This window comes from Coccinella septempunctata, chromosome 8, assembly GCF_907165205.1.
Source record: "Coccinella septempunctata chromosome 8, icCocSept1.1, whole genome shotgun sequence".
In the NCBI taxonomy this organism is placed as follows: Eukaryota; Metazoa; Arthropoda; class Insecta; order Coleoptera; family Coccinellidae; genus Coccinella; species Coccinella septempunctata.
Genome location: NC_058196.1, coordinates 20,975,807 through 20,988,190, shown reverse-complemented (window position 1 = coordinate 20,988,190; position 12,384 = coordinate 20,975,807). Strand labels below are relative to the sequence as shown.

General features: G+C 36.1%; 1 protein-coding gene across 4 annotated transcripts in view; it reads left to right on the top strand.

The window, feature by feature from the left end:
• LOC123319222 (probable phospholipid-transporting ATPase IM) overlaps positions 1–12,384 on the top strand; it is a 66,983-nt gene that overhangs the window by 41,304 nt on the left and 13,295 nt on the right. For 2 of the 4 annotated variants that reach the window (XM_044906090.1, XM_044906089.1), the window contains exons 1-7: positions 1,451–2,055; positions 2,791–2,849; positions 3,482–3,694; positions 3,874–4,079; positions 4,137–4,467; positions 4,815–5,142; positions 9,134–9,738. In XM_044906090.1, the coding sequence (XP_044762025.1) occupies positions 1,743–2,055; positions 2,791–2,849; positions 3,482–3,694; positions 3,874–4,079; positions 4,137–4,467; positions 4,815–5,142; positions 9,134–9,738 (2,055 nt within the window). In that variant the 5' untranslated portion in view covers positions 1,451–1,742. Of the gene's footprint in view, positions 1–1,450; positions 2,056–2,790; positions 2,850–3,481; positions 3,695–3,873; positions 4,080–4,136; positions 4,468–4,814; positions 5,143–9,133; positions 9,739–12,384 lie in introns of those variants that run through there. The other 2 variants (XM_044906091.1, XM_044906092.1) reach the window with 1 other exon arrangement.

Here is a 12,384-nt window from a genome sequence, read left to right as displayed (position 1 = left end):
TTTCGATCTGGTGAGGATAGGGCTGAATCATTTATGATTCATACCTTGGACTTGTTGTATAGATACTGAAACTGGGTCGTTGGTGGGAATTTCCAGCTGATCGTGCGACATTGAAGACTTTCCAGGATTTTTTTTTTGAGGAATTGTAGATATGTATCTAGAAAGTTGTCTACTCCAAGACTGAATTTGTTTTGAAAGGTATCGATATTGGAATTCAATCGAACTCATTCACTGAGATTATGACATTCAAACATGCAATTTTTGAGGTTTGAAGATACATACTCGTATTAGTGAAACTGTTCTGTTTTTATCGACATTTCTTATGATACCAGCGGAAATTGAGAATATTTCTTCTGATGGAGAACACTTTGATATATATCTACAGGGGTGTTCCATCTCAGACGATGAGCCATCCCGTATATTTCTTATCCCATAGTGATTGGAAAAATTTCCCGAAATACGTCGAATGATTTTGTTTGGGGGACATCTATTAACGTATATTCGAGGCTTGAACGATCAACCCCCTTAGAAGGGGCGCTTCAACCCCTCAAAATTAAATAGGGAAGAGGGGTTGGTTGAGTGATACTTCATTTTAAAGGTATTGGAGGCCTCTTTGAAACAGTGTAAGAAATACGTAATTTTGATGAACCGTTTTTGCGGAAAATCAGTTTTTTACCTCAAATAAGCCACCCCGTATATTTCTTATCCCATAGTGATTGGAAAAATTTCTCGAAATACGTCGAATAATTTCGTTTGGGGGACATCTTTTGACGTATATTTGAGGCTTGAATGACCAACTAAGAAGAGGCGCTTCAACCCCTCAAAATTGAATAGGGGAGAGGGGTTGAGTGAAACTTCATTTGAAAGGTCTTGGAAGCCTCTTCACAACGGTGTATTAAAAACCGTAGTTTCGATGAACCGTTTTCGCCAAAAATCAATTTTTGAGCTCAAATGGGCCATCCCGTATATTTCTTATCCCATGGTGATTGAACTTCAACCCCTCAAAATTGAATAGAGGAGGGGGTTGAATGATACCTGATTTGAAAGGTCTTGGAGGTCTATAAGAAATATACGAATTTATAACTGCACTCTGTCTACGAATAAGAAGGGGTGATACAATGAAAGAATTGGTAACTATTGAAGAGGTGAAGATCTACCAGTTCCAGTAATAATTCTCACTTTGATAATCAAAATAAACGTATAAAATAAAAAATTTCCTATCTTTTTAATTTCTTATATGGTTATCCAGGAAAAGCTGATGCATGATCGCATAAATACGTAATGATTTACTCGGTGAACTATGTATCTTGTTTCAGTATTATAGACATATAGTCTGCAGTGATAACTGTGACTTTGGACATCCCTCGAAATCCCGACCTTGCTGACGGCTAACTTCAGACTGCTATTTTCTGCGTCAGAATAACAGGAACGTCAAATCCATAGACAAATCTGACGACTGTCTTTTAGGTTTTTTGGCGATGTGACATCTTATTAGGTGTTACGAATGTTTTTAATTAATAAATCCAAAATTCCAAATTAAAATAACGTTTGATTTTAGAAAAGAATTCTACTTTTACTTTGTTCTGTATATTATGGGACCAGTCAGTGAGGTTAAAGCGACAACTGGCGGTTCGATCGGGTGCTGTGAGGAATTGAAATTAAGTGATTAAATTGTTGATAGTTTACTGGCAATTAAATAATGATTCATGAATTGAAAATCAAATGATCTCTTGCAAAGAAGAATGGATTACGAATTGGAAGTGTTCGAGGTTTACGACGAAAACGAACACCCGTCGAATCGAAAGCATACGAGAAAAAAATGTAAACAGAAAACTGAAAAGAGCGTCTTGCAATCAGAGCATCCAAGTAATTCTATCGATAGACCAAGCAATGCCAGCAGCAGTTCTTCCAGACAAACTAGGACTTGGAATTTGAGCGAATCAATCTTTAGTGTGTTCAGCAAATTGTTACGTAGGAACGGAACTCACAAAAGTAATGTGTCTGATCAAGGAGCACATTGTTCCAAAGATTTCCGTAGGGGCTATGTACCTTGCGGTAAGCTTTATCATTGTGTGTACTTCTCTTGTACACAGTTCTCGGTTACATATAGAAATGTACAGTTTTCATTCGTCTTATGTTATTCAAATGTAATTTTTGAAGTAAAAGATTTACCAGTTGATCACAAATCTCATTTGACAATACTTTTATCATTCCTGACATTCTAAATGTCAGGTTTGAATTGGGCAAAAGTGTACAAATATGAGTTTTTAGAAGAACACCATTGTTATTCAACCATAATTCAAGCATCTCGTCTGGTTAGAAATGTGCGCATTCTTCGCCAAATTTTCATTTCTTGGTGGAATGAGGAAGAGACAGGTAGAATATTTCATTGGAGACAAGAAATTTTTTTCATTAAAGGTGGTTGACTAAGTTACAAATTGAGTTGCATTTCCCAAAGTGAAAATATTTTTTATTTATTAAACACAAGAAAGAAAAATTTCCGTTATATCATTTTCCTACGATCATTCACTTCTTCTTACATCACATATTTCTAAATTTATTGATACATCAATATTGTTTTAATTTAAGGAAAAACCTGTTTCTTCGAATTTCCTCGTACAAATGTTTTCACAGTGAATAAGTGAATGTTGTTGTTATGTACTACATAGTTTACAGTTCATAAATATCCAAATAACTTTTGAGTTTCAAACTTATGCCATTTCAAATATTAAACAGAAACTCAAATTTACATAAATAACATTCCAATAAAATTGTATCTGTTTTTTTCAGATAATCAAAGAAGAATTAGAGCTAATGATAAACAATACAATTCTCAGTTTCGCTATGCGGTAAGTAGTGAGGGGAATTTTGAATATTTTATAGAAAAATGTTCAAGTTATCATACGGAATGGCTAAATATTTTAATTTAATTTCTTCGTGTTTTCATCATCGCAATTAGTTCTAAATTGGAACAAACTGATTAAAGAATTATATTCAAATGTTTAGCTTAGGTTCATTTCAATATCTCACTAATTTGGAAAGTTCGGTTTTCAGTTCTTCTATGTTATTGGAACTTTTTGGAAGTTCATTTAAATTTGTTGAAGAAAAATTTCACTGTCCAAAGTTTAAAATTTCGAATTGTGAGCTGAAATTACATCTTCTCTGCATACACAGGCTGGACAATTTAAAAAAATCTACCGAAACTGTGGGTTCAGACACGTCAATCCAATCGTGCACTTTTCATTTCATTACCTTGCAGATAAGCCTATAACATTGATTTTTTCATTCATTTGATCTAAATGATGAAAAATTGAGTTTAAAATTCTATATTTGAGACGTAATTTATAATTTTTTCTTGTCAGCAGTTAAAAATAAAGATTATTTATTTTAGATAAATCTTCTATGGCTGAAATATTTTAATTTTAAAGTCTTGGTTCAAAGTGTTCATTTGTTAATTTAACCATAACACTTTATTTTCTAGAACAACTACATCAAAACATCAAAGTATTCTCTCCTTACATTCCTGCCTCTGAACTTGTTCGAACAATTCCAACGACTGGCCAACTTCTATTTTTTGTGCCTTCTTGTCCTGCAGCTAATTCCAGCTATTAGCAGTTTGACTCCAGTGACTACAGCTCTACCCTTAATTGGAGTTTTAGGGTTGACGGCGGTCAAGGATGCCTACGATGATATTGTAAGTAAATCTCCACTTTTTTTCCTCAACGAATAGCGAGAAGATAATACTAGATGATAAAAAACTACTTTTGAGAAATGTATATGCTGCAACCAATCAGACTTTAGTATACTAAATGCCAGATTTGACAAGTTATATGTTTCTTACCTCACAATTGTGATTAACGCTTTTTTTTTCAGCAAAGACATTTATCGGATTCCCATGTGAATAACAGAAAATCCAGAGTGGTCCGAAAAGGTCAACTTGTACAGGAACGATGGTCCAACGTCCAAGTAGGCGATGTTATCCGTATGGACAACAATCAGTTTGTCGCTGCCGATATTTTGCTGTTAACCAGCAGCGAGCCAAACGGTCTATGCTACATAGAAACGTCAGAGTTGGACGGGTAATGCCGATTCGAGTTTTTTGCAAGCAACGTTTTTCAATTTTGTTCATTTTCAAGGGAAACCAATTTGAAATGTCGCCAATGCCTTGTCGAGACCGCCGTCATGGGCGAGGATAACGACCTGCTGAGCAGGTTCGAAGGCGACATAATATGCGAGCCACCCAACAACCTTCTGAACAAATTCGAAGGTGTGCTCACACTCAAGAACAAGCAGTACCCCCTGGACAATGACAAGATCATCTTGAGAGGCTGCGTGCTGAGGAACACAAACTGGTGCTACGGCGTCGTCGTCTTTGCTGGCAAAGACACGAAGCTGATGCAGAACAGCGGCAAGACCAAGTTCAAACGGACAAGCATAGATAGACTACTTAATTTTTTAATTATAGGGGTGAGTGTTACATTTTTCCTCACCTCAATTGACTGTCACTGGAGTTCCAGTGACAACTTCACCCATCTTATTTCTGTGACTATTTCATAGAGGTCTTGAAATTTGTTAAAATATTTGTTTTCTAGTAGACTATAGAATTTTGAAGGTTGATGTTCTGAGTCCAAACGCTTGGTTGTAGCACAGCTTTGGGTTCAAAAACTCGCCAATAAAATTCTTCTAAATTATTCACAAAATATTTTATTTTAGTTCAAAGTTGTCCACATAGTCTTACCCTTCGTAAAAATGGGGTTGAAAAACGATAGCAATAATAAATACATAATAACCTTTTTTTAATTTTTTTGTTTCAGATAGTATTTTTCTTATTGTCAATGTGCCTTTTCTGTATGGTCGCGTGCGGCATATGGGAGTCTCTGGTGGGACAGTACTTTCAGAAATTCTTGCCCTGGGACAGTCTGGTGCCTTCGGATCCTTTAGCCGGTGCCACAATCATAGCTTTACTAGTTTTCTTTTCCTACGCCATCGTACTGAACACTGTAGTTCCCATATCGCTCTACGTATCTGTCGAGGTTATACGTTTCGTACAGAGTTTTTTGATCAACTGGGACGAGCAGATGTACCATGAGAAGAGCGGGACCCATGCCAAAGCCAGAACTACCACCCTGAACGAGGAGTTAGGTGAGGATCCTTGACTGAATTGATCAAATTATAACAATTACTAATAATAATCGCCAGGAATATCAGATTGCTAGACAACTCGCGGGTAAATTTGTTTAAAAATTCCCATGATTGTTGTACGTGAAACACCAGATACATCGGACAATTTCTTAGTACTAAATGTCGGATCCATTGCTACATGATCATTGACGGATCCTAGCAATTTTCCACATTTTCATTTTAAAGTAGGAAAATCGAGATGTTAAAATTTCATTGGACCACCCTGTATACAAACTAACAAACACACGGACATTCCCATTAATCTACTGTGATTATTTCTTTGGTTGTGAAGGATCGATCGAAACAAGAACACTTTTTGCTTCTAAGCCGACGTTTCGCTTTTATTTGAAAGCATCTTCAGGTCACGAAGCTACAAGGTCGACGTAAAGGCACTGAGTGTTCTTATTTCGGTCGAACCTTCACACCCTAAGAAATAATAACAGTAGATATTTACTAGGATCATCCAATAGGGTGTCTGTGAAAAAATGCTAGGGACTTGGGGAAAATAAGCAGGGGTAGTTCTTATAATTTTTTTTCGAAATCGACCTCCCTCCCAAGGTATACCCTTTTTTTTACGGGTTCTAAAAAACACTGAGTCATAAAACTATACATAATATGAAGCACTAAGTAGATATTACTCACACAATTCTTTTAGATCTCATAACTTTATTATTAGGGGTTGAAAATATCAACCCTTTATTATTTTCCTTCAAAAATTGTTTTTGTGGGATAGATTTTTTAAAATGGTTTCCCATTCAATTCTGGAGAAAAATGTCTCATGCAAAATTTCGATACAGTCGATACTTTTCTCGGAATAAATGAAAACTCACAAGCAGTATTATACAAAGAAGGTCTATGAGAGTTGACGCATGTATTTTAGCGGAAGGTAAGCATTTTATGGAACACTTATACGATGAAATGGAATGAACAGTGATCAGAACTGTTTGTAAGTTTTTATTTATTCCGAGAAAAGTATGAACTGTATCGAAATTTTGCAAGAGACTTTTTCTCTTCAGAATTGAATGATAAACCATAAGAGAATTTTATTTTTCGAAAATATATCCCACGAAAACAATTTTTTGAAGGAAAATCATAAGGGGTTGTTATTTTCATCCCAGAATAATAAAGTTATGAGATATAAAAAAATTAAAAACTACTTATTTTCAGGAACCATCTCCTTAGGTTCTTCGCATTTGTTCACAGACACTTGTACAAATATTTTAACAGTAGATTCTTGAGGTCAAAAGAGACACTTTTTTCCTATTTGGTCCTGATAAACAGATATAGCTATTTAAAGTTATCATAATAAGCTGTGGAAAAACAGAATTACCTTCAAAATAATTAGCTAAATCTGTGACACTACACATCTGTGGATTTTTTAAACATAGTTGTATTCAGCCAAAGTACCCAAATTTTCAAATTTCACCGATACTTTTCAATTTTGGAACATCAAATTACTCGAAAACTGCGCATTATAGGAGAAAATACGAGGAATACGTTTATTTTATAAAACGTTCAAATATTCTTCAGATACGTCCAACTTAGCTTCAAGTGTTGTGTTCTTTGAATTTGGTATTTTTGTGGTACGTAATGGTCATAATGAGAAAACTGGAAGACGTGGGTGATATCTTGTGTTCGAGAAAGATAAATCAAATATATGAAAAACTATATACCGAAATTCATTTCATTCGATAAAGCCGTTTGTAGGATAGAACTAAAAATAACATTTTTTAATGGTTTTTTCAACAGCTTGCATCTTTTAAGCCGAGCCGATTCGGAAAAAATGATAAAGGAAAAAAGTGTTTCTTGTGACCTCAAGAAACATTTGTACGAGTCAAAGACTCACAGTGTATACTGAATCCACTATTATAATATTCGTAAGAATTTTCAATGGAATTTTCGCATTGTAGGCTTCACATTGAGTCACACCTCACCCATCAACCCTATTGGATAATCAACCCCAAAAAATTAAGATATAATATCCCGCACATTTCAGAATATTATTGTTACGGCTCGAATCAATTTATCAAAGATTATAGAGTAGACAGATAAGAAACGCCCTCATATCGCTAGTACTAAAAACCGACTACATTTTGGCCAGTGAAAACACGCGTGACAATGAGATGGCGCTAAAAACGCACTGTCAATACAGGAAAACTTTTTGATAACAGTTTTCTGTTTTTTGATTGAGGGGCGCGAAATTCGAATTCTCTTTCTCGTATTGCATTCCAATATTGACTTTGTTTCTATCAGAAAACAAACATCCTGAGCGACAAAACAAAAGTATGGTTTTGCTTTGTGATCAGGATGTTAGTTTTCATCTAAACATTGTTTGGAATCAATTGATATCAACGAAAAACGCTGTTAGATGTGCTATATGTTTATTTGCAATTCATAAAAAATTTACAAAAATTGAAATAGTGGGCAATAAATGAAGCTTAAACTAGGACACTAAAGTATATGGTGATCTGCTATACGTTGAAGGTGTTGTTTCTGTACAATAGGTTGTTCTGAATTCATGAACTTAGTTGAATTTGTAAAATATACATACATATATCAGAAATTAATATGAACCAATATTCAATATACCATCATAGCATACTTCCAGTTACTTACATATGTAGGTATTATTTAAAGAATTTTCAGAACCACACTTAAAAAAAAAAAACTTACAGACATATGCAACACCTGTATGTCAGTATAGTTTCTTGGTGGTTTTTTTATGATTTCCTTATGATATGGTCTCTTCATGACACAATATACAAATTGATTAATGAATGAACAAAACACTCACAGCAGGTTTCATAAAACTTTGACTTTCCAAACAACAATTTGACAGTCACTCGGTTCCCAAATGGAAATCAATAAAACCTCTGCATTTCTGAATATATTGAAAGAGTAGCAATTGAGAATCATTGAATGGAACTATAAAGATCATAATTTCCCCTTAATAGGCCGTTCATGCAAGGGATGCTTTCTGCATACAACAATTTACGTCGATGAACAGTTCTCAATTGACCTGCAGTAAAATGTTCATTGCACATGGTGTAGTTAGTAGTGTTTGCTGAAGTAATTGTTTTCAAGCCCTGAGAATTTTATCCACTTCGGAGCACTGAAAATTAGAATCAATGAATGACCGATTCACATGTTACGACTTTTAATACTTACGCTTCCATTTTCCTTAGTTGAGTGAAAAACTTAATCACGTAAAATACATTTTATTATTTAATCCATCGTTCTTCACCATTCAATAATTTTCGAACAATATTTTGATGTTTTCACTAAGAAATAAGACAAAAAACTTCAAAAATCAGCAACTAGAACGAGCCAGATAAACAAAAAGCGGAATGAGAATCAAAACATTCAAAACCTCTTTGATCAAAATCTTTTGGTATTTCTATGATCAAAATTGACATCTGAAATTTAAAAAAAATGTCATATATTTCTGCAAATGGCACTCAAATTAATATTTTAACCAGTCTTAGCGTCTTAAAAACACGCGTGACACACAGACGGCGCTCAAATCGCTTTAGTCGCCTCGTTTCCCATCTTTCTACTCTATAATCTTTGCAATTTATTTTTTTGAATTTTGACATATAAAGTGACAAAACTCATTGACGTTTTGAAACGTTTTACTTTCCGCAACCAGTTACACAAAGTAAAATATTTCGCAACTGATGATGAAACGACACTTGCTTTTTAGTAACGGAGTGAAAAATTGAATAATTTCCGTCACTAGACGATTTCAAAGGAATCTCCGAGAGAAGCTTTTAAAGACGTTTTTGGAATTTTTAATTTGAATTCATAGAATCATCCCATTCAAAATTAGAAAAAATATTGTGTGAAACACGTTGGGAAACACTATTTGTCGTATTTCGCGTTCTATTGCGCTCATTACGAAAAATAATGGTTTTCCCAACTGGTTGCACAAATAACTATTTCGTTTTTCCAGGACAAATCGAGTACATATTCTCCGACAAGACCGGCACCCTGACGCAGAACATCATGACCTTCAACAAGTGCTCCATAGGCGGCAGATCGTACGGCGACGTCGTAGACGCTCGCACCGGCGAAATAATCGAGATAACGGACGAGATCGAACCCCTCGACTTCTCCTTCAACCCGGACTACGAGCCGGAGTTCAAGTTCTACGACAAGAAGCTGCTGGACGCGGTCAAGCGGAAGAACGAGGACGTGTTCGCGTTCTTCCGTCTGCTGGCGCTCTGCCACACCGTCATGTCGGAGGTGTCGGACGGAAAGCTCGAGTACCAGGCCCAGTCGCCGGACGAGGAGGCGCTAGTGTCGGCCGCGAGGAATTTCGGCTTCGTGTTCAGGGAACGCACCCCGAACACCATCACGATCGAGGTGATGGGCACCAAGGAGGTTTACGAGCTGTTGTGCATCCTGGACTTCAACAACGTACGAAAGAGGATGTCTGTGATACTGAGGAGGAACGGCCAGTTGAGGCTCTATTGCAAGGGGGCGGACAATGTTATCTACGAACGTTTGAAGAAGGGGAACGACGAGATCAAGCACGCCACCCAGGAACATCTGAACGTAAGTGTCGAATAAGCGAAGCCGTTTGTAGACAGAGCCCGGCGCTTTAAGAATTCGTGTAAGCTCTTTTAGTTGGGAAGCCGACGATGCTAAATCGGGATTTACGAGCGTCTCGTGAATACCTAGTGGATTTTGAAGATTAGATGGTAGAAAGAAAAAAGGTTCTATGATTTATGCACTTTCAGCGGTGGGAAAGCGTCTACCGGTTTTCGAAGATGTAAAAAAAATCGTCAGGTGTACATACTCGAGCGTGTCAGATAAAAATACTGTATATGCCCTACGTGTCTCTGATAATTTTGCTCGTGCGCCAGCGAGCCGGGGTAGACTTGAAATTATCAGTGGAGAAGGATATCAGTGAAGACTAGGGTGGTAGCGTCCTCCAAGTCTCTGCTTCCCAACGGTTTTGAATCGTTAAAAAGAGTACCTTTCTCTGGCAATAATGATTGGCTACAAAATAAATGTCCAGTTCTTTATTTCGACTTGATTTAATTATATACAGGAAAAAAATTATACAACTAAAATATACGTTGATGTCAACTAGCGGACTGGTCGGCGTAGGGTGGTTGGCAAAATACGGTCACCCCAGGAAAATACAGTTAAAACTAAGATGTCTAAAAATATGGTGTATGCACTCGTCAATTTTTGAATGGAATGACATTAGACTAAATCGAAAATAAGAGATTCGTTTCGTGGCGGCGCCACCATGTTCTATCCTTGTTCTATGAAAGAAAATCTAATAATACTCTCTCGCTTTATTTTGTTCTGCGTTTATATCGATCACAGATTACAGTCATTTCTGTGTTCCTGATCCATCAAAGAATCAGCTGTTAACGAATATTTGTGATTTACACTTGTATTTTCGTTGTAAAAACGAATCTGCAGATATTTCAACACTAGAGAAGGATACGGAGTACTTCAATTTTTCTTCAAGATAGTTTTTGTTTGACAAATTGTATTCGTGAGGAAGGCAATTCAATATGATTTCAATAAAACACAGTTTATTGGCGAAATATTCAATATATTCAGTTGACTGAAACGCAATTTTCACTATACTTGTGAAGAATATTCGAAGATCAGTCTCGAATAGATTAACATATTTCTGTTTCTTAATACATGCTCACAATTCACATTACGTATTTTCAGTACAGTTGCCATAAAACTATTAGCTCTATCCGTCCCGAATGTTCATCTGATTTGGCTCTGCCTCAATTTCCAACAACAAAGGGTGATGGTCCAACAACACCGAATTCTTAGCTGTAGTTCTTGATTGTCCATACAGAAAACTGAACGACATGTTCAATAAATGAATTTTATACGACCTTTCTCGAAAGTAATACATTTTCACACACCCATAATCGCTTATAAATACAGCACATTCGCAAGTCGTAGGAATGCATTCGAATTATTTTCAAATATCAATTGACAACTGTCAATTCCTAAACGGCGCTACCTACAGTGGGAAAAACGAAACTTATCCCTTATTTCGAAGCGGGAAAAACAAAATCTAATCAGTGCATACACCATGTTTTTAGACATCTTAGTTAAAACAAACGGTATATACGGTTAAGTCAAAATAAAAATTTGAAAGCCTGCAAGTAACTCCCTCTCTAGGCGGAAATCGGTACGGTGGCGGTAACGGTCCAACTGCTGTGCGCCTCTCCGCGGAAAACTCTCCCTACTATGGGTACTATTGGATATACTCAAACTGTTGGTTAATGGTCAATTAATTGACTCGGAGAGAGACAGAAATAATTGAAGAGAAAGAAAAACGGAATAAGAAAGATCTTATTCGAGTCAGAAAAAGTATGGTTGAACGGAAAGAATGATAAAATATATGAATACTGAAAACATAATATATATAACGGTTTCTGCTACAAACATGGGCCTAGTCGGTGGAAAACAATGACATAATATCAATCGGTAAAGCCCCCTATGACAATTTAACGGTTTTCTTCAAAAATATTTTGGTTGTCAGGTCTTATTCAAGAAGTATCGGTGAGAGAATTTCCTTCCAAATGAAGCAAAAATTTGTCTCGTTACGGATATTTGAATTGAACCCAAAGGAAGCTACTTTTCAAGGGATTGACAATTCGGACGTGACGCAAGGTAACAACGGTCCTTTGAAAATGCAAAAAAAAAATCGTTACTTGTACATACTCGAGCGTGTCAGATTTACATACAGATGATTAATCTCGGTGTTGCAGACGTGTTGACCCATTAATCTGATACTAATCAGGGGAGGTTTTCTTTAATCTGACAGTTCGAAGATAATAACAAGGCATTTTTTAAAATATCTCCCTATCTGTACCACTCCTTTCTCTATTCATTATGACAGTTGTAGATAATAAAATTCCGTACAACTTTTGTCTGGAGCAATTTCACATACTCTTAATCGTTTTCGAATTAGAGGGCGAGGAGCTTAGCCACACATGCGGAAGGCCAAGGTCAATATAGAAACCCGGTCTAATGTACATTCATCGCCATATATCTCAAAAAGGTTCAAACGTAGAAAAAATTGCTTCGGACAAAATTTGTACAACATGTTGTGCTCTATAACTTTTATTATGAATGCGAAAACAATTTGAAGCCCAGTAGAGGAGATAATTCAAAAAAACTGATTTTTGTGACATTTATGGCCAATTTTTA